Genomic DNA, 24,846 nt, shown 5'->3' on the forward strand with positions numbered 1-24,846 from the left:
ATCGGATTAGAGCTAGCTAACACCTGCACGTTGGGTACAGCACACAAAGGAGATAGATGCTTTTCTGCTGCTGTCGTGCTCGTTTATAGAGCATTCGTCAAAGTCGGGCTACGACTCCTCGCCCAAAAATCCAGGCAAGATGGCTACCCACACCCGAAAAGACGACTTCTGCCTCGAATGCCACTGGGAGTCCTTCCATCTAGACGGGAAAAGCTCGGAAGATTCGTCCTTGGCCCCTGCGTCCGACTATTGCCCTGATAAAGAACATAATGCCTCAGAGTCCCATGTCGACGGTGCTTGCTGCGACACTGACAACTGCTCTATTACTTGTCCCTCTGTTTGCGACGGCTTTGTCGACTGCCACGACGACGACCATCAGGCTCACTGCTCCGCGTCTCGATGTGAGGAGCCACATTGTCATGATCCTGCCCCTATCTGTTTTGATGAGCACTGCTTTGATCTGAACCATAGTTCTCAGGTCGCGGACCACTCAGCAGAGTCTCTGTTTGGGCTTGGGATACCTATGTCTTCCGACAAGAACGACTTCACATTCCCTCTGGAGCAGTGTCAAGCAGATGAGACGTCCAGAGCAGCTGAGCATGCTGCAGCAGACGTGAATGCTCACATGTGCGCTGGCGGCTTTTTCAATCCAGATTCAATAGCAATCACCCCCTGCCATCCTCCTCACAGCTACCATCATGACCCTCACTCTGCTGGCCTCTCGCATATCCCGTCAGCTCAGAACATGCTCCCGCCGTCATTACCGATGCAAAACGATACAAACCCTTCTGATGTCTTCCATATGCTTGGGATGTGTCCCGATTACTCGAACCACTTCCACGTCCACGAAGCGTCAAATTGCCCAGAGAATTTAGACAGCGGCGCCACGTCCAACTCCTTCACTTGCCTCCATCTCGACGAAGACAGTATCAACAGTCTAATGAAAAACCCTATCTACACGAGCAACAATCTTCCTGCAAAAGGACCTTGCCGGTCGAACCATCGTTGCCGAACTCACTACCTCGCACACGCTCATCACTACTCTCCTTACGCCCGTCACTCCCGATCAAGCTTCAGTTCACAGACACTCCCTAGCCCTGGTGAAACACCACCTCCGTTAGACGGTGGTATATCCTCGGTAATAACTAGCCCAGACTTTCCTCCGGCAGACGGCGAGATACATGTCTGCAAATGGGTTTCAAATTCCCACGGAGTCAAAGCCAGCTGTGGCGCTACTTTCTCGAGTCCTTGTGCTCTTCAAGAGCACCTCGTTTCACAGCACATGGGTCCTGTCAATGGCGCCAAGGGAACCGGATACTATTGCTGCTGGGAAGGCTGCGGCCGGCCTGGGGAACCGTTTTCACAGAAGTCAAAACTACAGGGCCACTTCCTTACGCACAGCAATTGTATGTCTCTCTGTTCGACTATGATTTATGCGAGCTAACGTTCCAGACAAAAATTTTCGATGCTCAGTCTGCGGAAAGCTCTTCGCTCGGCAAGCGACTCTCGAGCGCCACGAACGGAGCCATCGCGGCGAGAAGCCATACAAATGTACAGTGTGTGGCAAGTCATTTACGGACAGCAGTGAATTAAGTATGTCGCCCACCTCGGTCGTACTACTATTGCTGACTGGTTAGAAACCCATTCACGAACTCATACTGGCGAGAAGCCCTTCAAGTGCACCTTTCCTGGATGCACCTTTCAGACCGGCGATGTAAGCCACACCAATTTTTCTTGCTCGAAGCACAGTACTAACAGACCGCTATAGTCCTCAAATATGTCCAGTCACAGACTCAGTATGTCTCCTTCCAGTCTTTCCTTTTCTCACCTACCAGTATGCTAACGATATCCAGCTCACGGCGAACGGAGACACAAATGCGTCCACCCTGGATGTAACAAGAGCTTCACTCGGCCTGGTACGCTTCCCTACAGTTACCATCATCCTTCACCCCCAGTCTAGACCCTCTACTAACTCGCACTAGACCAACTTAAACGACACATGCGCTCGACACATAAAACAGAACTCCAGATTCCCACCCCACTTCTTGGGTCCACGTCTCCAACAGACAGCCAACTCGCACTTCAGGCTACTTTCGGCATGGCTTAACGAAACAAAACGACTGATACCCGGAGCTAAGGCGTTATCAATGGATGCATTTACTTTGATGCTGAATGGGTTTATGTCTATACCATCATATACATATATGGAGAGGAGTACCTATGTAGAGCACTGGTTGATTGACGAAACGATGGCTTATGATTGGATACCACTCTGAACTCTGCTATTCATCAATAAATACAGTTAAATAACGCCTGGTCTAGGTGATAATGTTCTCAATTAGCAGATGACTCAAACCTCTCCACGATCGATTGTTGTCTCACTGGTAATGACATGAGCATGTTCCAATTCCGAAGCGCCATACTGTTACCGTGGCTATTGTCGTTCCTGCTAGGGTTGTTGCGTGGTGGTCTGTTGGGGTAAGTACAGGAAAGTTCCAGGAAGACCCGGACCCTAATGGTTGCAGTCAGTACGTATTGTTAGGCTCTAACTCGAATCCAAGAAATCGTTCATTCATTCATACTAGGAGATTGGAAGAGTGTTTACGAAGTCTGGCAGTGGATTTGGTTAATATATTTTCAATTTCCCCATTGTGCAAATCGCTAATGATCTGATGATACTTCCAGTTGGTTTTTAACAATATTTTCTTCCTATAGGTTTGGTAATAGACATAAGCTAATAGATGCTGCATTGTTCGGGGATTTTATCTTTGTATTGCCCCAAGGTTCAACCCTCTACAATAATGACTGCTGAAATTATTATCCATCTTAGAATAACATGGCACTCGACAACCCACACCATTTGTATCATTAACAATAGGTACATACCCAAGGATCTCTATCCAAGCCCTCAAGGTAGCTCTTATTAAAAATACTATGGACCTTTTCAGAGAGCCGAAAGAGTAGCCCAATCAATCATGAGCCCTCCCCTCCAACGCCTCAACCGCACTCTTCAGTTCCCTAACCCTCTGCCCAACCCTCTTCCTCACCTCCTCCCTAACCTCTTCACTCAACTCGGCAGGATCAAACTCCAGCTTTACGAGCCTTCCCTCGTCCTCTTGCTCTGGCTGCTGCCCTTGATCCTGTCCTTGCTCATGCTTTTTCTCAGCCGCCAAGCTCGGAGATGTGTACAACTCGTAGGCGACAATGAGGTTATTCAGGGCGTCGCGCGCGGACTCGCGGTCTGAGGCAGCGTAGATGGTGGACGAATCAGTGGATTCGGTCGCAATTTCGAATTCGTCGGTTGCTTCTTCGTAGCTTTTGTTTTTGTTAGCGATATATGGGTTGAAGGGCTTGTTGGACTTGAAGTGGATTGGGCATGAACGTACAGCTCTTGTAGTTCTTCAACGATGAGGTCCGCTTGGGATTTGCCGGAAGTTGAACTTGCGGGAGCGGACGAAAGAGGTGTTGAGGAGAATTGTCGGTGAGAAGTAATGGAAGTGCTTCTATTTGAGGTGGTAAGAGGCGTTGAAAGGAAATTGAGCTTCGGCGTATGCGAGATAGGAACCGAGGTGGAGCGGAGAGGTATCCCTGCGCGGACAGGGCGAAATCCCCGAGTTCTGAAGGAAGATGTTGAAAGTCTCACTGGTCGAGGAGGCATCTTGTTGATATTGAGAGGTCGTTTGAAGTGTGTTCAGGGATCGGCCTTGAGGGAGCAGTGTCAATTGAGTGAGCGTTTGCTGGAGAAATTAAGGAGAATAATGATCGCTTGTTGATGGCATGATGCTGGATGCGATGACGTTTATCTAATCTAGATCAGTCTCACGTGTCGCCAATCTATATCGAGCCTGTTCGGCACACTTTTCACTGTTTCTTCTACAATAAAATGGATTCTTTAACAGAGTTTATAATCAGTATAGTCAATGGTCTAAACAGTGAATTTCATCCCTCCATTCGCGCAGACCACGCTCCCAGTACACCACCCCCCATCAGCTGTACAAAGCATTCCCACTACCCCCGCAACCTCCTCCGTAAACGCGGGCCTCCGCCCCCCCATCTTCTCTCTAACCAAGCGTTTCTGCTCATCACTCAACCCAATCTCCTTGAGCACAGGGTCCTGCTCAACATCATCAACAAGCTTACTTAACGGCGTCCCATCCTGAAACCCCTGGATCTGCTTCCAGAACCCCTCGCCAGTGTTGAAGTACATATCGCCGCTAACCGGGCCAGGGTTCACAGCATTAACAGTGGCGCGGTCTGCGAGTTCACGCGCCCATGTCCGTGTCATTGCTTCCAGGGCGGCCTTTGTGCCGCCATACACGCTTTGCCCGATGAACCCAAGACTCGAGGAGACGGAGGAGATGTTCACTATGCGGCCGGTGCGGTTGTTTGGGAGATGCGGCGCAACGGCTTGGGTAAGTAGAAGCGGGGCAAGAACGTTTATGTTGTAGTGCCAGTTGAAGTAGTCCGCGTCAATGGGACCTTTCTCCGTATCATTCAGTGTTCGGTCTGCGGAGACGCCGGCATTGTTGATGAGGATGTCGATTGTGGTGTTTGGAAATTGCTCGGATGCTGCAGTTAGGATTCTAGAAACGGCGTCCTCGGGTTTAGAGAGGTCGGCTTGTACGGAGACGCAGCGGATAGAGTGAGCGGTTGAAAGTTGTTTGCAGAGCTCTTCAGTTCGAGAGCGCGACGACTCGGAGGTGAAGTTTAGGAGGAGAGAGCAGCCTTTGCTGGCGAGGTTTTTGGCAATGGCTTCGCCAATGCCTTTCATTTCTTAGTCTTTGTTCAATTACTAAAAGAAGAATGTTGTAGGCTTACCCCGGGAGCCACCGGTGACGATGCCGAACTTTCCTTCCAATGGGCGAGACATTATGAATGGTTCTCAGTGTGAATACTTGAGGACTGTTGAACATTTAAATAGAGGGGAGAAGGCGGTTAAATAGGTCTCGTTGTTACTTCGTGGTATGTCCCACTGCTATCTCTAGTCCCCACCATCGGGAATTTACCCGTTTGAGATCCCCCGGGCGATCGAATCAGAACTATATCTTCGGGGTTACGGTTAAATAGCTTCAATCAAGCTTTTCTTGCTCACATGAGTATTGCACTTTTTAGTTTACTCACTAGGAGCCCAAAACTACGCCCGAGGAATAACCTCAAAAGTTCAGTGCATGTTCATTATATTGTATGTATAATATGTGGGACCCCATCTACCGTAGAAAGTATGGCACTGTTGAATGCAAAACTCCACTAGACCGGCCGTTGAACCCAAAACACTACCCAGAAACCCCGTGTATGCCACTTTTATGCCGTTGAAGGACAATGCTTTTGAGCTCCATGTTGATGAAGAACCCCATATGTTAGTCGTAACATCGTGATCATGTTGAAAAAAGTCTACTCAGGGTATCGGAAAATTAAAGAAAACACTTAGTAGCGGTAGTGATCAGCCTTGTAAGGGCCCTTAGCATCCAGGCCAAGGTACTCAGCCTGGACAGGAGTGAGGGTAGAGAGCTTGGCGTTGACGTGGGAAAGGTGAAGGTAGGCGACCTGCTCGTCGAGAATCTTGGGCAGGACGTAGACGCCAACGGGCTTCTTGCCGGAGGTACCGAACTCGGGGTACTTCTCGCCGAATTCCTTGTCCTCGGCCTTGAACAGAGCAATCTGAGCAAGGACCTGGTTGGAGAAAGAGCAGGACATGACGAAGGAAGAGTGGCCGGTAGCACAGCCAAGGTTGACAAGACGACCCTCAGCGAGGAGGATGATGTGACGGCCGTTAGGCATCAGGTAGCGGTCGACTTGGGGCTTGATGTTCTGAACGGACTTGGCGTTGGCCTTGAGCCAAGCAACATCGATCTCAATGTCGAAGTGGCCGATGTCTAAACGATTAGCTACATCTTCTATCAGTGTGGTTAATGGTGCTTACTGCAAACAATGGCATCGTTGCGCATGACCTCGAAGTGCTTGCCAACCAGAATGTCACGGCAACCGGTGGTGGTGACGAAGATCTGACCGAGAGGAGCAGCCTCCTCCATGGTGACGACTTCGTAGCCCTGGACAGCGGCCTGGAGGGCGTTGATGGGGTCGATCTCAGTAACGAGGACGCGAGCACCCATGGTGTGCAGGGCCTGGGCACAACCCTTACCGACGTCACCGAAACCGGCGACGACAGCGACCTTACCGGCAATCATGACATCGGTAGCACGCTTGATACCGTCGATGAGAGACTCACGGCAGCCGTACAGGTTGTCGAACTTGGACTTGGTAACGGAGTCGTTGACGTTGATGGCGGGAACGAGGAGCTTGCCCTCCTTGAGCATGCGGTAGAGGTGGTGGACACCGGTGGTGGTCTCCTCAGAAAGACCGTAGCAGCCCTGGAGCTGCTCGGGGTACTTGGTGTGGACAAGGGAGGTCAGGTCACCACCGTCGTCGAGAATGAGGTTGAGCTTCTGGCCATCCTTGAAGGCGGAGAGCTGCTGCTCCAAGCACCAGTTGTACTCCTCCTCGGTCTCACCCTTCCAGGCGAAGCTACTCAGATTAGCTTGGTCGACCAATTAGATTGGGAATCGACGTACACAGGGACACCGGCGGCAGCGATGGCGGCAGCGGCGTGGTCCTGGGTGGAGAAGATGTTGCAGGAAGTCCAGGTGACCTCAGCACCGAGAGCAGTGAGAGTCTCAATGAGGACGGCAGTCTGAATGGCTGGGGAAAGGTCAGTTCGTTCCACAATCATTCTGGTAGGCGGAACGTACTCATGTGAAGACAACCGGCAATGCGGGCACCCTTAAGAGGCTGGGCGGGACCGTACTTGGCACGGATAGCCATGAGACCGGGCATCTCAATTTCAGCGAGCTCAATCTCACGGCGGCCGAAGGCGGCCAGAGACTATTCATGTTAGCCGTGATATTCCCCTTCAGCAAGCTGGATTGAAAGACGTACGATGTCGGCGACCTTGAATTTTTGAGCGGGGGCAGCCATGGCTATTATGGTGAGGATAAAAGGGAGGAGAAAAAACTGAAGTATTTGTTAGCAATTACTGCTCCGAACGAGAGTGCAGTGGATAGACTCACATAAAAGGGATAGGAGAGGATGAGAGGAGGATGGGGGAGAGAATCTGAGAGGAAGAGAAAAGGGAGAAGAAAAGGATTAGGAGGAAGAGGGGCAGTGGGTCGGAGTTCAGTTGTTACGGCGGGGCTGGCCAAATGGGGCGGTCAAGTCTTACTCAGCCCTTAACCATTTTAACAGTTAGGTCGATATTATACCTTTTTTGGTGGGTTATCGAGAAGAATAGATGGTATCTGAGTACCGTCAAATAATACTGCCTACGCCCGTTACATTGAAAAGAATAGAGGACTTTTTGGTTGTGTAGCGACAAATGGTTATTCTCTACGAAGTAAGACATAGAAGACAAGTAGGTGGTTTACCGTTGTCACTGCTGGGGGTCACTGCTGGGGCAGTATAGATCTCTGCAAAACGCTACGCTAAGTAGGCGAACCAAAAACAGGCCATCTCACTCCGAAAAGGACTGCCAACACGTTACTAAAGCATCGTATTGGAACTAACACCCCGGCAAATGGAGTTACGGCCAAGATACTCCGGTACAGCCATATTCGGGGCATTCCAATACTGCTAAATCCAGCCCCACATTTGTCCTGTCAGCACTCAGCATGTAATGTACAAATCCCTTGCGGAAGCCTTTGTGAGCCAGGGCTTGTTGAGAGATAACGCCATCGAGGAATGTTTGGAACTGATTATAGACGACTCAACTCAGTTGCTTTACACCAAGTTGTATTGGTAGTCGCATTAATGTCCAAGCAGCCCGCCAGCCCCCCCGATTGAAGCTACGGAGTTTGCAACAGAATACTGCATGTCAGACGGACTCGAGTAAACATCGCCGGACTTGTTCCATAATGGCGCTAAGTCAAAGCCTGTTCAACACTATGTTAGTACTTAACAGCAGGTAAGAAAAGGTCAGACAAACGTCTCAATTCTTATCATGGTCGCCGAGTTTCTTGGATACAATCTGAGGTTCGACGGTTTGTCTTCCAGAGTATAAGACAAAGGAATCGCCAAATAAGAAGACTCATATTAATCCTAATGAGAGCCTGACATTCTGCAGTAATCTTGGCTTATGGTCCTACAAACTGACTATGTAGCCTTCCCTTAGACACCGTCTCCAAACCGATATGGATTCATCCATCTCTGTAAAAATTTAGAACCAAGACATTTGTAGAGAAATCTATACGACATACCTTATCATAAGGCTTCGATGAGTCACAGAAGCGCAGATCCGTAGCCAAGCGGATAACGCCCTCGGAGTCTTTATTGATGGTCGATGCATGAATCTAGATCCCATCAGTCAGCGGAGTCCAAGTACAATGAGAACATGCACAAAGCATACCGCATGAGGCTTGTGCAAGACAACATCTCCGGCTTCGTAGGCAGAGACCAGCCAGCGCCGGTTATACTGCTTTGCGAACTCAACTGGGAATTCAGATAGCAGGCCCGTCGCCATCATATTCGAATTGAATGCCGAGCGGGCTTCCTCCTGTGTCAAGCCGGCTTTTATGGCTTTCGTTGTGAACTCTTCTTCGATCTTGAGACCGACGGGGTCACCTAGAACCTACTATCAGCACACCATCCTTCAAGAGAATGAGGATACTGGGGCATACCGTCTTCGAGATAGATCAGTCCACCGCCATTCAATTTCACATCCCCAATGGGCACCCAAGCTGTCATGCTAGTAGGTTCCCCATGCCTCAAAAAGATCTGATCATAATGGACACCAATCGGCTTTGTCCCAGGCGTGTTATTCCTCAAGAGTGTGCGCTGGAACGTCAACGTATTCTTCCCCCACCCACTGAGCCTCGCCACAAAGTCATACAGCACCGGATGATGGCACAGCTTCTCAACATACCAGTCCTTGTAGTGCGCCTCTATAGCCCTGTCCACGAACTCATCAGCGTCCGCCCCGCCCGGCCGCCCGTTCCCGCCAACAGCACCCGCGCCGATCCCTGGGTAGTGCTCGGGGTTCTTAGTTGGGTTGAAGATACCTTCCACAGGGTCGGTGCCTTCCTTGAGGACGCCGGTTGGAGATAAGTAGGAGAAGTACTGGCGGCGAGTTTCGAGGACGTCGTCACGGGGGAGCAAACCCTTGAGAAAAAGATATCCGTCTGCTTCGTAGCGTGCTCGAAGCTCTTCAATGGGGAGGCTGGGGTCTGAGGGGCGGAGGAGGGCGGCGTTTTCGGAGGTAAGAGGGCCGTCGTTGACGGCGAGGGTTTCCGTTAGGACGCCTGGCATGGTGAGTTCGAATGTTCCAAAGCAAAACGAGATGGATAACGCACCCAGTGGTGAGCGGTTTGGCCGGTTATATCGTTGTTTGTGTCCACAGGTAAAGCTAATTCTTGCATCTAAGCTACCCCGCCGACTCCAACCCCAAGCTCTGCGCTGGACCCATTGAATTGACTCCATTATTGCGGGTGAATCGTCAAAGCGCCCACTGTGAGTGGCGGACTATTCAACCTTCTTCGTGAAAAGCTTCCGAATTGAAGAACGGGGTGCGGAGAATGATGCTCATCAAGGTCATGGCCCAGGTATCATACCCTGGTTAGGGAATTCCAACCATGCGAGTGTAATAGTCTATTAACGAAGATAATTTATTTACAGTTCAATATGCGTGCCAGTTCACATAATTCATCAACGATGCGAAACGCCTTACTCCCGAAACCCCTCGCCATCATCCAACCCATCAATGCTTCCACTCTCGAAACTCCCAATCCCCAACTTCCTCACCCACAACAAGTTCCAATGTTGTAAACTCAATCTTCGCATACATCTCCCTCGCTGCTGCACGCGCCTGCGCATGCCAGGGGCCAGTACCGCCTGCTCTTGCGTCTTCTCGACTCCTCCATAAACCTAGCGGAAGATCGTCAGCAAACCTCACTCTACCGAAGAAAGCACAGAAAAAAAAGACGTGAAAGCATACAAGTAGCAAGATTCTCCCTCCTCCCGTTCTTGACCCCAAACCAATACTTCAGCAGCCCGCCACTGCTCACAGCCTCCGCATGCGATCGCTCATCCAGCAAATGCAGGCGATCCCCATCTGCGTCTGCTTGAAGTACGGACCGGAACACAACGACATAGAAACTCTGCCGCAACAACGAATAGCCTTCTTTCGCTGCGAGGCTGTTAAGTGTCAGAAAGACGGAGTCCCAATTGAAGGATTCCGTGTATGGCGCTGTGGCGTAGTCCGGGCACACTGGGGTGAGTATTGTTAGGGCCTGTGCGAGGAGGCGGTTCGGTGTGTCGAGAGTTGAGAGGTCGAGGAGGTGCTCGCGGGTTGTGTAGGGTGATGTTATGAGGAGATTTTTTTGGTCTTTGCTGGGTTGGTCTTCTAAGGAGTGGGAGACAGGTGCGGACTGGGACTCGGCATGAAACCCTGTAGGTGCCCCTACGGCCGTGGCCCTCGCTGGTGGCATTTGTATAGCACTCAGCTGAGCTTGAAGCAGGGCTGGGCCGCCATCTGTGGCCACTGGTGCAGGTGTCGTTACAGATGCGGCGGCCATTTTATACTGGTCTTCAATTAGACCGTTCTATCGAGTTGGAGCTGGAGAGTATAGACGGTATGAATCGACTGCACGCTCGCTCAACGCCTGAATGCACGCACGCCAAAAAGAAAAAAGAAAGCCAACTTCAATTGATTGGAACGAAACGCTAGAATGAAAGGAAAGAGAGGTCAAAGCCGATTTTTACCCAAGCGCATTCCGAAGAGTGACTCAAAATCCGTCCCATTTCCGAACAACAAAAGATAGAGGAAGATTCCACCCAAAGCACGCAATGCGATGACGAGATCTCCCCTGGAAAGGACATCACGGTCAAGCCTTCAATCATATTTCATAATCACGAGAGTCATTGCCTAACGCTCGAACTAATACGTTCAATATTATCTCACCATCTTTTAGTAGTAGGTTAGTTAGGTACTGCTGGAATTTATGTCTTGGGGTTAACGAGGCTCAGATTTCGGAAAGGTTGTATAGCGATCTGCGTGGCGATTGGAGTTCGCCCCTGAAGAAAGTCTGCAGGGCAGATCGAGTACTTGCTAGTTAACTACTCCAGGTTTTCGGTTTAGTCTAAAGATGAAAAATGTCTAATTTAGAGTTATCAAGCATTATTAATGGTATCATGCGACCCAAAACCCTCATTCTCTAAACGCCGTGCAATGCTCCAAACTATTATGGACAGAACTCTACTTTGCCGGAGGCGGCGGATCCATTTTGCCCGCGCCGGTATCGACCTTCTTCGTAGGTAACGCTGGAACCTTGAAACCTCCGTTGGTCGTCTCCGACGAATTTTTGGGAGTATTTTGCGCACCCACTTGGGTGAAGGTGCCTGACTTAAACCAACGGTCTTCCTCCGCCTTGCGTTTGCGGCTTAGCTCAGCTTGCACCTTAGGATCCACCAGTTCAAGTCCTTGCACGGGAGTGAAAGCGATAGTACTGGCTGTACCAGCTGCACCACCAAATGAGGTTCCGATACCTGAAGATCGAAGACCTTTGGCTTGTAGCACGCTCGCCGTTCCGCTGGGCCCTTGGCCGAATGTGCGTAGGGACGAAGCAGTTCCACTGAATGGGGTTGCTGCACCCCAGCCTTTGTTGGATTTGCTCAATTTTGCCCTTGTTCTCTGATCGATTTGGGTTGCTCGAATACGCCCGTCATTCTGTTGGCCCAGCATTCCTAACCCGACGGTACCTTCACCAGTACCATAACCAACTTCAGCTTCCTCTTTGCCGAAGGCAACGCGGTTCTGCGCCTTGCGAAGCTCGGTCATCGCGACAGCCTCCTTGGCCTTACGAGCCCTTCTACCACCTCGCTTTCGGGAAGGCTTGTCATCGGGCGCAGGAAGGGCTTTGGTTCCGGAATTTGGAGGTGGTTCAGTCAGCTTCTCCAATCGTTGGAAGCATTGCTGTTTGAGATCCTCTCCCAAAGAGCCGTCAGGGCTGTATTTTGAAACGTCGGCTCGAACAGCAAGTACCATCTTTGCGGATACAATTCGAATTGCCTGTCGCTTCAGGTCATTGGGAATATCCTGTATGAGTTCTGAGTTGTAGAGGAATCCTTGCGACCTAATGCTAGTATTCGTAGCAAACCCCAGACCATCTTTCCTCTTCGAACCCTGAGCGCCCAAGTTGCAGGCCGGGATCTTGGCAAGCTCACGCAGTCCTCCCGTCTGGTTGAGAAACTGAGCCGCGGTCTCTGGTCCGACCAACGCTGCCAGGTTAGGGGCGATCTGGCTCATGTTTGCCTGAATGCTCTGTGTAAGAGCCGTCCGCTCTCGGTCAAGTTTTAGGATCCTCTCGCAAGTGTCCATGACAACTTTCAGCTCCGCCTCGGTCATCTCGCGCCCTCGCGTTGTTGTACCTTCAACCGCGACAACCATCAATGTCGGCCCGTCCAGAATGGACTTCAGAGGCACTCCGACCATGTTGTCTGCCGACGTCGACAAGGCTTTGATGTCCGTCAGCGGTCCATTTTTGAGAATCGCGACGGTTTTCGCATAGTCGATAGAATTCGTCACGAGGGTTTCCAGTTCCGGGAATCTGATGGAGTAATGATCGCGTAGTGATTTATGCAAGCGTGTTAGCTCATCCGCAGTCGACAAGGCGACTTCAAACTCGTTCGTGACTGCTTTGGCCGGCTCTTGTAGCAGCTGCTCTTCGTCTCGGTCTTCCTCGATGGCCTCGACGCCATCAGCGTCCTCGAAATCCTCATCATCCTCAAAATCTCTCAAGAGCTCCTCGGCGTTGGACATGGTGTATAATCCGCAGCAAAGCAGTAATAACAAGATCGTGTAGTTTGCTGGTTGACAAGGTTGGGTTTCCATAAATCTCGCCGCCGCTGGCGCAGTTGCTGAGTAATCGGAGCTTGTCCGGATGGCGGGAGAAGCCGCCCGCGCAGCTTTTGCGTTTTCGGGCAGTCAGGACATGCAACGGCCACCTTTCTCACAGACACCCTATTGCACCAGCTCTCTCAGATATGGAGGCATCGCGCGGGCCCCCTAGGGTCAAAAATAAGGCTCCTGCCCCCGTCCAGATATCAGCGGAGCAGCTGCTCCGTGAGGCTGTTGACCGGCAGGAGCCCTCACTACAGGCGCCGACGCAACGGTTCGCGGATCTGGAAGAATTACACGAATACCAGGGTCGCAAGAGGAAGGAATTTGAAGACTATGTACGACGGAACAGGATTAACATGAACAACTGGATGCGTTATGCCGCATGGGAGTTGGAACAGAAAGAATTCCGCCGGGCACGATCGATCTTCGAACGAGCGCTGGACGTCGACTCGACCTCTGTGCCGCTATGGATCCGATACATCGAATCTGAAATGCGAAATCGAAATATTAATCATGCGAGGAACTTGCTTGACCGCGCGGTCACGATTCTGCCGCGTGTGGATAAGCTCTGGTACAAGTATGTCTATATGGAAGAGACTCTGGGGAACATTCCTGGCACACGGCAGGTTTTCGAGCGCTGGATGTCGTGGGAACCGGATGAGGGTGCATGGAGTGCGTATATCAAGCTGGAGAAGAGGTACAATGAGTTTGAGCGGGCACGCGCGATCTTCCAGCGGTTCACGATTGTGCACCCGGAACCGAGAAACTGGATTAAATGGGCTCGCTTTGAGGAGGAATATGGTACTAGCGACTTGGTAAGAGAGGTATATGGGTTAGCTGTGGAGACGCTGGGTGAGGACTTCATGGATGAGAAACTGTTCATCGCCTACGCCAGGTTCGAAACGAAGCTCAAGGAGTATGAGCGCGCCAGAGCTATTTACAAGTACGCTCTTGACCGGTTACCTCGCTCGAAGTCGATTACTCTCCACAAGGCGTACACCACGTTTGAGAAACAATTCGGTGATCGCGAGGGTGTGGAGAATGTCATTCTTGCGAAGCGTAGGGTCCAGTACGAAGAGCAGCTCAAGGAAAACCTGCGCAATTATGATGTCTGGTTCGACTTTGCGCGCTTGGAAGAACAATCAGGGGACCCAGAACGAGTGCGCGACGTGTACGAGCGGGCAATAGCGCAAATTCCTCCTTCCCAGGAGAAACGACACTGGCGACGATATATCTATCTATGGATATTCTATGCCCTGTGGGAGGAAATGGAGGCCAAAGACATCGACCGTGCTCGTCAGGTCTATACAGAATGCCTGAAACTGATCCCCCACAAGAAGTTCACATTTGCCAAAGTGTGGCTTATGAAAGCGCAGTTTGAAGTGCGGCAGCTGAACCTCCAAGCTGCGCGTAAGACTCTGGGCCAAGCAATTGGTATGTGCCCAAAAGACAAACTGTTCCGTGGTTACATCGACCTGGAACGGCAACTATTCGAATTCGTACGGTGCCGGACGCTGTACGAAAAGCAAATCGAGTGGAATCCGTCCAACAGTCAATCTTGGATCCAGTACGCGGAATTGGAACGCGGCCTAGATGACACCGAGCGTGCGCGAGCCATCTACGAGCTTGGCATCGACCAGCCAACCCTGGACATGCCGGAGCTTGTCTGGAAAGCCTACATCGACTTCGAAGACGACGAAGGTGAATACGAGCGCGAGCGGCAACTATACGAGCGCCTTCTGCAGAAAACAGATCACGTCAAGGTCTGGATCAACTACGCACGCTTTGAGATCAACGTTCCAGACGAAGAGGAAGAAGAGGAGGAAGAGGAAGAGCGCCCAATCAGTGACGAGGCCAAGCGGCGTGCCCGAGCTGTCTTTGAGCGTGCGCACAAGGTCTTCAAGGAGAAGGAACTCAAGGAAGAAGTAAGTCATCCTCATCTTGCTGTATATGAGAATAGAATGCTAATATGTACTCAGCGAGTGGAACTGCTCAACGCGTGGCGGGCGTTTGAACATACACATGGTTCACCAGAGGATATTGACAAGATCGAGAAACAGATGCCCCGGCGGGTCAAGAAGCGGCGCAAGCTGGATGACGACCGGTACGAAGAGTACATGGATTATGTGTTCCCAGCGGACGACCAGTCGGCAGCAAACCTTTCAAAGCTGTTGCGGATGGCGCATCAATGGAAGCAGGAGACTGCGGGTGGACAGCAATAGTAGTAGTACATACAAGCGCCCGTGGGTATATTATCATGGTAATTTAATCAATGCCACTCTGGCTCTTGGCGCAGAGCAGCTCACACAGATTACATAAAGTACTTATGGTAGAAATCTATAGCTCTACATACAGTAAACCGACCCCGCAATTCAGGTACAAGTGGCTCAAAAGAAGTGCCATCGCGCTGTTTTGTTATCATCACCGATCTCATCACACTATTTACGCATCAAAGAGCCATTGAAACAAACATTGGCAGCCAATCATAATGTAAGTACAGTGCCTCGTGAGCTGGAAGTCAGGCCGCCGATCACCGCGACTCGTTGCTGCACCTCTAAGTGGCCAATATCTGCAGGAACAAGAGCTCAATAATATAGAAGACAACCTTCAGGCGCTGCTTCCAGCTGCTTACTGGACTATACACTGTCTCCCTTCGATCGTTCCACAAAAACCTTTGTGCTCAGAAATTGGATTCTTCCCACTCTTGACGTATCAGAGAGCCACAGTGTAGAGTAGCATCAGTAGAGGTCAACCATGGATCGCCCTTTTACCCCTGAGAGATTGAGAGCCAACCTGAACCACAGACCCTGCAGTGGCTCCCTTACAGCAGCAGATGCAAGGATCGCTGGGACAAACAGGCTTGATATCATCCCGTCTGCTGACGTCGATTGAGATTGATTGATATTGATTGTTGTTCATCGAATGATCCCACCGTTTCACTCTCACCACGGGCTGCGTGTGGGCTGTGATTGTCTTTCCCTCCGATCCCTTCGATCTACGCGTTTGGATATTGTACCTTTGCCGGTCGCTCTCCAGCTCTTTTTCTCGAACTTGCTATTATCTAGTTCTCTCCAATTCCAATATTGATGAGGTATCATCACCGTTTGAAGCGAGCATCAGCCAAGGTGAGGAATTCCGTTGTGGTCCTTGCTGGGGCCGTTGTTTCAGTGCCAGCCTATCCCCAAGTCCAAATTAATTAATCACCCTCTCACTACGGTGTACCATTGCACTACTACCTGCTCTCAGTCATTCTCCCCTGAGCAGACGCGGCCCTTCTCCTCTCTTCCTCTCCTCCTAAGAATCAATCCTTTCTCTCCTTCGCTCTGTCCGTCCTTTCGACCCTCGCGGTCTCGCGTCTTTCGTTTTTCTTCTCTGCCGATTTGACATCGTGCACACATCGGATCGGTCGCCCTATGACCCGTTTCAGCCCCTGAAAATTCCCCGATTGACAGCCACCAGGTCATCTTTCCTTCCGGTCCTTCCTCCTGCTTGGGTTGTCGTATGTCGATCTTTCTCGCTTGAATCCCAGCCGACGTTCGCTGTGTAAACCCTCGTAACAACACGCCGAGTGCTCCCACGCCCTTGACCACTCGGGACCATGAGATAGGACTCTGGCAGTCACCTTCCATTCGCTTTAGCTCACTGTACCCCGACCGCATTCTTTATCGGGTGGCTGGTTACCCACCAGATCCTCTCTTCGGCTGGTATATTCGAAGAATCGTTTGAATCTCACTATCGTTGACCATAATGCTTGCGCCTGAGCCCCCGGTCAAGCTGGAGGGTCACTGCTCTGTGATCCACGACAACACTCTTTACACGTTCTCCTCCAACGGGTTCGCTTCCATTCCGCTCGAGCGCAATGGCAAATGGTCTCCGTTGAACACGGATGGCGCCGAGCTAGTCTCGGATGCGGTGTGTGTTATGGGTGGTGTTGATGGTAACGAGAATAAGACGGCCCTCTACGTGGTTGGAGGGACATCCTCAAAATCAGATCCGCCCGGAATACAGCGGTTCTCGTTGGAGGATAAGACGTGGAAAACTCTGAATGTGGCAGTGGACAATCTCGCCAACCGGACGGGTCATAGCGCCGTCTACTTAAGATCCATCTCGACTATATTGTCGTACGGCGGCAGCACCACTGATGGATCCCGGCCGTCTTCGGAGACTTTCACGGTGATTACCAAGCCGACATACAGCCTTGACTCTGGGACTGGGTATTCATCGCCCGCAGTTTCGCCGCCACTTCTGAGATGGAGCGACGATACAGCCGTATTGTTTGGGGGCCCGGATACCCCAGAGGAGCCGCGTTTCTGGAATTCGGATCAAGAATGGCATAACAGTGGTTACCCATCATTGAATTTGACGTTTCCCACAGGAGTGAAGGCTGCCCTTTTCCAAAATTCGGGTGAGAACAGAATGGTGCAAGCTTTCGACTTCAACCAATCACCAGTTGATGTTTCGTTTCGGGTTCTCTCACCAAAAATGAGCCAAGCATCCAAGAAGCGGAAAGGGGACGACAGCCCGACTTATGACGGTACCCTGGCACCTGATTTGAGCGATAAAAGTTACTCGTTTGCTCAAGGAGACCAAGACAGCCCACTGGTGGTAATCTCGGGTGGCAGTGGTACCGACACCCTGTCCATCTTTAACCAAACATCGTACAGCTGGGTGAATACGACCCAGTTGTTCTACGGTGACAAGTCTGAACAAGAAATTCTTGGAACACCAACATCAACAACACCATCATCGTCACCCACAGCTACCTCAACAGATTCATCTACCGTAGCTGACTCTTCAAGCGACGACGACTCGGAAGCAAACATCGGTACGATCCTTGGTGCAGTTCTGGGGAGTCTGGCGGGCGTTGCCATCATACTGGTTCTCATATTGCTCTACATCAAAAGAAAGAAGGAGAAGGCGAGGCAGGCGGATGGTATGGGCAAGGATCGGCTGAGCTTCCAAGATCAGGGCGTAGAACCTCTGACTCGTTCGGCTTATCCTATGGCAGAGAGTCCGGCGCCGAAAGCAGCTGCGTCTGTGGATTCGTTGGCGATCTTTTCGGGAAATATGGGCGATGAAAAGTCTCCCAGGTCTGCTGGCTCCTTACCGCACTACATGCAAAAGACTCAACCCGCAAAGCCGAGCCCGCTCAACAATATCCAGTCCAGTGACGATACCGGCTACGGCCCAGATGATAAAGCCATTGAAGCTGGGCAATCACCGGTACGTCGCACTACTGATGAAGGCTGGGGCAAATACTTCCAGGACAACAGCACACCCACACTGGTTGGTGTTCAGTCCCCGTACGACTCGACGCGTGGTTCCAAAGCCACCATATGGCCGGGGACCAACAATGCCCTGCCACCTTTGCAGACGAGTTTCCTACAGGAACCGACCCCGCTAGGACGAGTTAACAGTGGTAGTCCCACAACAGAGGTTGGCCGGCACATCGTGATCCCAGAGAGTCAATCAGCGCGAATCTCTAGCGCCAGTTCTGCAAGTTTCAACTCAGACGATGGAGATCACGACGAAGCCGTACGCGAACAAAGCTGGCTCGGCCGCCCTCCAAGCAGTGCGTACAGCAGGAGCTTCTACAATCCTGGCAGCACGCGAGACGTCCTATCTACAATGGCACCATCTACAGTCGCGCCATCTGTTGATTATAGAAGGCATGACTCGCATCGCACAAACACACGAGGATCCAGTGTTCTCATTCCTGACGGTCAACCGCTGCCAAGGAACAATGTCAACTCGGATATGAGCTGGCTAAACCTCAATGCTGACCGATAAATACCTCGTGATCAAAAGTCACTTTTACATCTCCTCTAGTTAGGATATTGAAATTTGGATGGCTTACCAAGCATCAATACCCACGAAATGAAGGCAACAACACGTTCCTTTCCTCGACTACCCATCACCTCAATCCTTACCGGGCCTCTTTCAAAACCCTACAACTGAAAAGCGCAGGTGTTGGCACGCATTCTCATCACCTCGATAACATTGCACTCCTATTCTCATCTTATCAGCGCGCACTGTGCTTGATCTGATTTGGTTCGATTTGTGCAATTCCGCTCTCAGCGAGTTCTCATCTTTTCTATCTTTGCTGTTTCTGTCCCTCCTTCGACTTAATATAGCCTGGCATGCTTTTCCTGATATCCACATGATGTGTTTTTGTTGGTTTTCTTGCCGTACATTGCATTGTATATAGATTACATCTTATATGGGTTGTATCTGGTGTAATGTTGGGTTTTCGATCTCTTATGGCTGTTTGTCGGCTGGGCTACGGTTTCGTACTTGAATGCATGGCTGAATGGACTATCATTTCTCACTTCTTCTATTAACCAAGCTAGTAACTACAAGGAGTTAAGGGTGTTAAAGGTCTCGTTGTACTATGTCTGTGGTAAAGGCATGGGTAACACTACTATCTATTGTGTAGTACCGACCTGGGCCGCCACTCACCTACGAGTACGTCCTAATCTATCTCTCTCCTACCACATAAGGCAAGTACACATTTCATCGAAGACTCAGATCAACCCGTTGATATGAGAATACTTGACAATCTCAAGACATCTATCTACCGAATGAGCTTCTTTTTTCGCAGGCTCTCTGAAGAGAGTGAAGTTGCATTGAACAAAAGCTAGAATGAGGTGTTCCTGTGTTCCGCTACTGGACAACCACAAAGCCAATGAACCAACTTCATAGCATCTTGCCGGCCCCATTACTCTTTGTTCTTGCCTCGTCTATATTACTGATGGTTGGCGTTTGTACTAGCTCGCTATGGTCTTCCCTTAAGTGGTAAGTTATGGTAGAAAGTCGTTGAGGTATAACCACTAACAACCATCCATAGCTCGCAGCCATGTCTGGTAACATCAGCACCAATTCCCATTCCAGTCCTAATCTAAAGAAAGGTACACCCATTCAGACTAAGATTATCCAGATCTCCAAGAGCATTAAACTAAAACCAAGCCCACTTCCTCCAGTATGGACAACCCTAATAACGAACACCTCCTACATTCCCGGCCTCCTAACCCTCGAATACTCTCTCCGCCGATGCGAGTCGAAATACCCTCTCGTGGCCCTCTATTACAGATTCCTTCCCGATCTCTGGCCACGCAGCCCTCGATGCACGCGGGATTGCAAAGAAACATGTGCCCTACCTGCTCCCCTCTATACCCAAGGACTACACGAATGACGTGCGATTCTACGACTGCTGGAGCAAACTGACGCCATTCTCGCTGACCGAATATGAGCGGGTCGTGCAGCTGGATAGCGATATGCTAATTCTGAGGAACATGGACGAGCTTATGGATCTGCAGCTTGATGGGCCGGAGGTGAAGGGGGAGGGAAGCAGGGTTTTTGGTGCAGTGCATGCTTGCGTCTGTAACCCGTTGAGCAAGCCTCATTACCCTTCTAACTGGTACGTCTCTTCTATTGCGGCATGAAAAATGGATTGGGAATGAATTGCGTCGCTACAGGGCCCCATCCAATTGCGTCTATGCGGACCAACACTCCCATCCTGAACTCGCATCCCACATTGCGCCTCCATCATCAGCAGCCCTCGGCATTCCCAATGGCGGCCTCCAGGTTGTAAATCCGTCTCTCGAGATTTATAACAAAATAATTGCCCAGCTTGGGTCAGCCGCAACGTCGTCCTACGACTTCGCGGACCAATCTTTACTTGGTGATCTGTTCGCTGGGAGATGGGTGGCGCTGCCGTATGTGTATAATGCGCTTAAGACGATGAGATGGAAAGGCGTGCATGATGTTATCTGGAAAGATGCGGATGTGAAGAATGTGCATTACATTCTTAGTCCGAAGCCTTGGGAAGAGGATCCGGAATCTCGGGATCAGGACCAGGAACAGGATGGGGTGGAAATAAGGGATGTTAACAGCGATACCAAAGATCCGTTATATGATTTGTGGTGGAAGGTGAATGGAGAGAGGTTGAGGGAGGAGAAGAGAAGGGGAATTAATGATCTGCTCTAATATGGAAAAGCCTAGGACTCTAGGATGAGGGCGGTAATTTGATATTACCTAGGTTGATTGATGATGGTCTGTCTCGTCTGTTTATCGGCAGCTATTTCAAGTCCTAAGTAAGTGAGCCACGCTGAAGCACGCGCTCACCTAGCCACAGGTTTATTGCTAAACATGGCTCCAGCAGCCTACATTGTCCAGAGACATTGAAGAACCACGAAAGGGCGTCAATCATGGCCGTTTGGCTCGATAGTGTTGAAAGAAAGGAATGAGATATGACGTATCAAGTCCTCGCCCGGAGCAGCCCTCATTATGATACAAATGACACATCGCCGAGAGCACCAGGTCAATATTGACGAGACCCAGAACCCGCCCAGAACCCGGTTCGTTGCCATGGCTAGCAATAGACGGCACCGTCCCGCGTCAGCAGCCCATTTCCACCTCGAGAGTGCAAGAGAGAACTACACCTTTCGCTCCGCTGGGAGTCCCACCACCTTTTCTGGTGGCTAAAGACGAATACCTAATTCCTGAGCACTAGCACAGAGACGAACGTCAGCGAGTGATAAACAGGAATCCCAAAAATAGGGGATTGTCTAATCATCTAACTGCTAGTTGAAGACTGTCATGCAGCTAACCGCTATTGACCTGACAGCCCGGCCTTACTGCCCTGCACTGAGGTTCCTCGAACAACAAGGCTGAGTAAGGTACCATTCGCCTGTCAGGCTCGCACGGCGCTATATACAGACGAAGCCGCTGCTGATAGTAAGATAATGCCCCTGAACCGTCCGATCTATGCGGTAGCGTGAGTCCAGGTTCTGCACGGGTTCATTTGCCCGATTGCCACAATATATATCTCCATAGATCTCCCGCAGACTAACCAGGGTGAGCACGCGATAGCAAGAAAGAGTCTAACAAGAATTTGATTTCTACTACGCACTTCTCACTAACAAATCACTAACCACTTATAGGTAGTGCATCGCAGTCATAGTAAAATGAACTTTTGCAATAGGCTCAACAACTCCAGCGGTATCATGCCAACCAAGAAAAGACAAAGAAAACTACTGCCAATGAGAAAGTAAGATATAAACAAGAAATCCATCATACACTTAGTCCCCTCCGGGGTTAAACCATAAAACTGCCTAAATTGAGGAATTGAATGGTAGGCACTTGCGAAGGGGCGGTGAGAGGAAGTGACTATGGGCGAGAGGCAATGGTTTCTCCTTCCTTGTGTGAAGATGATATCTGGAGTCGAACCGAGGCAAGTAAGGGCTAATCGCATACCCTTAGCCAAAGGAAGTAGCTAGGGGCCGCATTCTTGCTTCAAGTCGAATCATGCTTGTCGTTAAAGCCTCGCCCTCTTCGTCACCCTCGGACGTTCCCTCCGCATCGCCGAAAAGTTCAACGCCGCCCCGGGGACGTCGTCTTAGCTGAGTCGTTGATGCCTTGGTAACGCCGAAAAACGCCCCTAACCGAAGTATTCTCCTGTGCCTGCGACGGGGGTGATGGTATCGCTGGTAGGAGTCACAGCCATCACGTCTGTGAGGCACGTCATGTCTCTTTGGGATGCCCTCTTCATTTCTCTTCCTCTAGGAAGTACTGCAGCGAGTCATATTAGCAAAATGGGTTGGGTTACCAAAGTGAAAGTAAAGGGTACTTACGAAGTTACCGCTCAGCTTCTGCTCCTGGTCCATCTGACTGTTGTACTTGTTGATACGTGGGCGGTAGCTGTTGGGGTCACGACGGAATGTCACGTCAAGACTCCTCAAGAAGCTGTTGCAACCGGTGACAAGAGATTCAGGAGCGTTTGCGTGCGCGTCAACAGACGGCTTACCATCAAACACAATGACACGGTCAGCAAGGTAGGTAGCCATGATGAAATCGTGCTCGACGATGAAGGCAGTCTTTTTGGTGTGCATGATGAAACGCTTGATGACCTTGGCGGCAACGATACGCTGCTCGGAATCGAGGTAAGCACTGGGCTCGTCGATGAGGTAAATATCGGCGGGCATTCCAAGGGCTAACACAATGGCGACACGCTGCAATTCACCACCAGACAAATTCTGAACTTCCTGGTCAATGAAGTCATCTATCTTGAGAGGTTTGTAGACATCAGTCTGGAATTGGGGCGACAGGAACGCGGCCTTGATTTTCTTGAAGAAGAGCTGACGGACAGTTCCCTGGAACTTGGGGGTAATCTTCTGGGGCTTCATGCTGATGTTCATGCGGGGAATCGAAACGTTGCCGTCAGGCTTCTCGGCACCAGCAAGCATTTTGCAGAAGGTAGTCTTTCCGGTTCCGTTCTCTCCCATCATTACGATAATTTCCGAATCGGTGAAATCACCGGCGTCAATTTTCAGGTGGAAGTTCCCAAGGGTCTTCTCCATGGTTGGGTACCTGAACGCACGCGCCTTGTCGATGACGAAATCGTCACCGGCTTCCGCGAGACGGAAAGTGAGGGACTCTTCTCGGAACCGAAGATTCTCGGTTGGAATGTGACCGTCCAAGAAGATGTTTATACCTTCACGCACCGAGGACGGCAATGTCACGACACCGTAAACTGCAGGCTTGCCGTACAGCACGCAAATGAAATCAGAAAGGTAGTCGAGAACAGACAAGTCGTGCTCAACGACAATGACGTAGTCATCAGGACGCAGGAGGTCTCGAATAGAGCGGGCAGCGGCGAGACGCTGTTTGACATCAAGGTAGGAAGACGGCTCGTCGAACATGTAGCTATTGACGTATTAGAATCCGAAGAATGATGTTCACGGATCAAGCACTTACACGTCGGCTTTCTGGACGCAGACAAGACCAATGGCAAATCGCTGGAGCTCTCCACCAGAAAGGTGGTCAATGTCACGGTTCTGAACCTGTCTGAGTTCTGTTGTGATCATTAGTACCAATTAACTGTCTCATCGAATAATGTCCGTACCTAGGTTGTCCAAAGTCGCCTCCATGTTGTCAAGTTGCGCGCGGGCCTTGATGAGGTCTCCGACGTTCTTGGTAGGACCCTTCACAGCTCGAGGAATCTGATCAACGTACTGAGGCTTGACGACGGCCTTTAGGTCATCTTCCAGCACCTTCGTAAAGTAGTCTATTGCGGTCAGAGCCGACACCAGCCGATTTGAAGAGGATAAACCTACTCTGCAATTCGGAACCTCGGAAATATCTCAGGATCTCCTCCCAGTCCGGCGGGTTATCATAACGGCCAAGGTTGGGCTTCAATTTTCCAGAAAGAATTTTTAACGCTGTACTCTTTCCAATACCATTTGTTCCAACAAGTCCAAGAACCTGACCGGGACGAGGCATAGGAAGACGGTGAAGCTTGAAGCTGTTGGCGGAGTAGCGGTGGGTGACCTGACTTTCCAGGTTGGTCGGCAGGTTGATGATATGAATAGCACCGAATGGGCATTTCTTCGGGCAGATACCGCAACCAATACAGAGGCGCTCGGAGATGAAAGCGATCTTGGATTCCGGAGTAACCTCAATGCAAAGCTTTCCGGTACGGACGACGGGGCAGGACTTTTTACATTCTTGACGACATTTCTAGATAAAAAGAAAGAGTCAGTGACTAGGTCGCGAAACTGATTGTAACTTGTATTCGCTCACCTTCGGTTTGCACTATTGGACGCGTTGATATAAGTATATGACGTTCATGCATAGTTAGCGGGGCACACGAGACTCACTTTGTCAGTGCTGACAATAGCAATCCTAGCGAAAATCAGAAAGTCAGTTACGAGGCCATCTCGGAAACTGCGGGGGCAACCTACCGGGTAAGCTTGTCAGACATGGTGCTTGGAAGTAAAAAATCGAAGACGCGAGTGGCCAGATATAAAAAGTAGGTCGATAAATCAAGAGAACAAAGTCGACAATAGCGGAAGCTGGACCAGCGCGGTGGGACCTTCTTAGCGACGACTATGCGGACCTAAAGCAGACGATACCAGATATCCGCGCAGCAACCACTAGAATCAGGAAGAGGGAGACGTTGCGTA

At 50.6% G+C, this 24,846-nt stretch overlaps 11 protein-coding genes across 11 annotated transcripts; 4 read left to right on the forward strand and 7 right to left on the reverse strand.

Moving 5' to 3' along the window:
• Positions 1 to 139: 139 nt before the first annotated feature.
• Positions 140 to 2,107, forward strand: BDW70DRAFT_146358 (C2H2-type zinc finger protein; the record flags this gene model as incomplete). Its single annotated transcript, XM_073738577.1, has 5 exons — positions 140 to 1,406; positions 1,453 to 1,593; positions 1,638 to 1,748; positions 1,854 to 1,916; positions 1,983 to 2,107. The coding sequence occupies 5 exons, from the start codon at positions 140 to 142 to the stop codon at positions 2,105 to 2,107; spliced, it is 1,707 nt and encodes a 568-aa protein (XP_073600951.1).
• Positions 2,108 to 2,730: 623 nt separating this feature from the next.
• BDW70DRAFT_125451 (uncharacterized protein) lies at positions 2,731 to 3,739 on the reverse strand (the record flags this gene model as incomplete). The annotated part of the gene is made up of 2 exons (XM_073734873.1): positions 3,387 to 3,739; positions 2,731 to 3,315 (listed from the first exon to the last, which is right to left on the reverse strand). Coding segments are annotated over exons 1-2 (614 nt in total), but the record flags the coding sequence as incomplete, so codon positions are not given.
• A 149-nt stretch (positions 3,740 to 3,888) lies between these two features.
• BDW70DRAFT_125453 (SDR family NAD(P)-dependent oxidoreductase) lies at positions 3,889 to 4,923 on the reverse strand. The gene is made up of 2 exons (XM_073734874.1): positions 4,819 to 4,923; positions 3,889 to 4,764 (listed from the first exon to the last, which is right to left on the reverse strand). The coding sequence occupies exons 1-2, from the start codon at positions 4,868 to 4,870 to the stop codon at positions 3,926 to 3,928; spliced, it is 891 nt and encodes a 296-aa protein (XP_073600953.1). The 5' UTR covers positions 4,871 to 4,923; the 3' UTR covers positions 3,889 to 3,925.
• A 230-nt stretch (positions 4,924 to 5,153) lies between these two features.
• Positions 5,154 to 7,137, reverse strand: BDW70DRAFT_125454 (adenosylhomocysteinase). Its single transcript, XM_073734875.1, has 6 exons — positions 7,065 to 7,137; positions 6,934 to 7,008; positions 6,747 to 6,879; positions 6,570 to 6,696; positions 5,921 to 6,522; positions 5,154 to 5,873 (listed from the first exon to the last, which is right to left on the reverse strand). The coding sequence occupies exons 2-6, from the start codon at positions 6,970 to 6,972 to the stop codon at positions 5,425 to 5,427; spliced, it is 1,350 nt and encodes a 449-aa protein (XP_073600954.1). The 5' UTR covers positions 6,973 to 7,008; positions 7,065 to 7,137; the 3' UTR covers positions 5,154 to 5,424.
• A 1,020-nt stretch (positions 7,138 to 8,157) lies between these two features.
• Positions 8,158 to 9,294, reverse strand: BDW70DRAFT_154843 (uncharacterized protein; the record flags this gene model as incomplete). Its single annotated transcript, XM_073739931.1, has 4 exons — positions 8,158 to 8,196; positions 8,247 to 8,339; positions 8,396 to 8,610; positions 8,667 to 9,294. The coding sequence occupies 4 exons, from the start codon at positions 9,292 to 9,294 to the stop codon at positions 8,158 to 8,160; spliced, it is 975 nt and encodes a 324-aa protein (XP_073600955.1).
• A 342-nt stretch (positions 9,295 to 9,636) lies between these two features.
• Positions 9,637 to 11,004, reverse strand: BDW70DRAFT_125459 (uncharacterized protein). Its single transcript, XM_073734876.1, has 2 exons — positions 9,980 to 11,004; positions 9,637 to 9,909 (listed from the first exon to the last, which is right to left on the reverse strand). Exons 1-2 carry the CDS (start codon positions 10,557 to 10,559, stop codon positions 9,743 to 9,745), a joined length of 747 nt encoding a protein of 248 aa, XP_073600956.1. The 5' UTR covers positions 10,560 to 11,004; the 3' UTR covers positions 9,637 to 9,742.
• Positions 11,005 to 11,184: 180 nt separating this feature from the next.
• On the reverse strand, positions 11,185 to 12,834 carry BDW70DRAFT_125461 (U4/U6-U5 snRNP complex subunit PRP31). Its single transcript, XM_073734877.1, has one exon. It carries the CDS (start codon positions 12,800 to 12,802, stop codon positions 11,240 to 11,242), a length of 1,563 nt encoding a protein of 520 aa, XP_073600957.1. The 5' UTR covers positions 12,803 to 12,834; the 3' UTR covers positions 11,185 to 11,239.
• A 157-nt stretch (positions 12,835 to 12,991) lies between these two features.
• On the forward strand, positions 12,992 to 15,219 carry clf1 (putative cell cycle control protein (Cwf4)). Its single transcript, XM_073744716.1, has 2 exons — positions 12,992 to 14,808; positions 14,863 to 15,219. Exons 1-2 carry the CDS (start codon positions 13,027 to 13,029, stop codon positions 15,103 to 15,105), a joined length of 2,025 nt encoding a protein of 674 aa, XP_073600958.1. The 5' UTR covers positions 12,992 to 13,026; the 3' UTR covers positions 15,106 to 15,219.
• Positions 15,220 to 16,355: 1,136 nt separating this feature from the next.
• Positions 16,356 to 18,748, forward strand: BDW70DRAFT_743 (uncharacterized protein). The gene has a single exon (XM_073744729.1). It carries the CDS (start codon positions 16,631 to 16,633, stop codon positions 18,671 to 18,673), a length of 2,043 nt encoding a protein of 680 aa, XP_073600959.1. The 5' UTR covers positions 16,356 to 16,630; the 3' UTR covers positions 18,674 to 18,748.
• A 991-nt stretch (positions 18,749 to 19,739) lies between these two features.
• Positions 19,740 to 20,874, forward strand: BDW70DRAFT_165447 (nucleotide-diphospho-sugar transferase; the record flags this gene model as incomplete). Its single annotated transcript, XM_073741753.1, has 3 exons — positions 19,740 to 19,791; positions 19,973 to 20,300; positions 20,359 to 20,874. The coding sequence occupies 3 exons, from the start codon at positions 19,740 to 19,742 to the stop codon at positions 20,867 to 20,869; spliced, it is 891 nt and encodes a 296-aa protein (XP_073600960.1). The 3' UTR covers positions 20,870 to 20,874.
• A 1,408-nt stretch (positions 20,875 to 22,282) lies between these two features.
• BDW70DRAFT_762 (ABC transporter family protein) lies at positions 22,283 to 23,975 on the reverse strand. The gene is made up of 4 exons (XM_073744789.1): positions 23,787 to 23,975; positions 23,639 to 23,735; positions 22,516 to 23,587; positions 22,283 to 22,453 (listed from the first exon to the last, which is right to left on the reverse strand). Exons 1-4 carry the CDS (start codon positions 23,809 to 23,811, stop codon positions 22,430 to 22,432), a joined length of 1,218 nt encoding a protein of 405 aa, XP_073600961.1. The 5' UTR covers positions 23,812 to 23,975; the 3' UTR covers positions 22,283 to 22,429.
• Positions 23,976 to 24,846: the final 871 nt, after the last annotated feature.

This window comes from Aspergillus foveolatus, assembly GCF_047715535.1.
Source record: "Aspergillus foveolatus strain CBS 279.81 unplaced genomic scaffold BDW70scaffold_1, whole genome shotgun sequence".
Classification (NCBI taxonomy): Eukaryota; Fungi; Ascomycota; class Eurotiomycetes; order Eurotiales; family Aspergillaceae; genus Aspergillus; species Aspergillus foveolatus.

Bases quoted from the DNA above. Each gene is read 5' to 3' on its own strand.
- BDW70DRAFT_125453 (XM_073734874.1), bottom strand. From the start codon at position 4,870: ATGTCTCGCCCATTGGAAGGAAAGTTCGGCATCGTCACCGGTGGCTCC. The intron at 4,765-4,818 runs GTAAGCCTACAA...AAGAAATGAAAG, and splicing joins CGTCACCGGTGGCTCCCGGG to GCATTGGCGAAGCCATTGCC.
- BDW70DRAFT_125454 (XM_073734875.1), bottom strand. From the start codon at position 6,972: ATGGCTGCCCCCGCTCAAAAATTCAAGGTCGCCGACATC. The intron at 6,697-6,746 runs GTACGTTCCGCC...ACCTTTCCCCAG, and splicing joins TGCCGGTTGTCTTCACATGA to CCATTCAGACTGCCGTCCTC. The intron at 5,874-5,920 runs GTAAGCACCATT...CTAATCGTTTAG, and splicing joins CAACGATGCCATTGTTTGCA to ACATCGGCCACTTCGACATT.
- BDW70DRAFT_125459 (XM_073734876.1), bottom strand. From the start codon at position 10,559: ATGGCCGCCGCATCTGTAACGACACCTGCACCAGTGGCCACAGATGGC. The intron at 9,910-9,979 runs GTATGCTTTCAC...ATCTTCCGCTAG, and splicing joins GAGGGAGAATCTTGCTACTT to GTTTATGGAGGAGTCGAGAA.
- BDW70DRAFT_125461 (XM_073734877.1), bottom strand. From the start codon at position 12,802: ATGTCCAACGCCGAGGAGCTCTTGAGAGATTTTGAGGATGATGAGGAT.
- clf1 (XM_073744716.1), top strand. From the start codon at position 13,027: ATGGAGGCATCGCGCGGGCCCCCTAGGGTCAAAAATAAGGCTCCTGCC. The intron at 14,809-14,862 runs GTAAGTCATCCT...ATATGTACTCAG, and splicing joins AGAAGGAACTCAAGGAAGAA to CGAGTGGAACTGCTCAACGC.
- BDW70DRAFT_743 (XM_073744729.1), top strand. From the start codon at position 16,631: ATGCTTGCGCCTGAGCCCCCGGTCAAGCTGGAGGGTCACTGCTCTGTG.
- BDW70DRAFT_762 (XM_073744789.1), bottom strand. From the start codon at position 23,811: ATGGAGGCGACTTTGGACAACCTAG. The intron at 23,588-23,638 runs GTAAGTGCTTGA...ATACGTCAATAG, and splicing joins TGCGTCCAGAAAGCCGACGT to CTACATGTTCGACGAGCCGT. The intron at 22,454-22,515 runs GTAAGTACCCTT...GACTCGCTGCAG, and splicing joins AGAAGCTGAGCGGTAACTTC to TACTTCCTAGAGGAAGAGAA.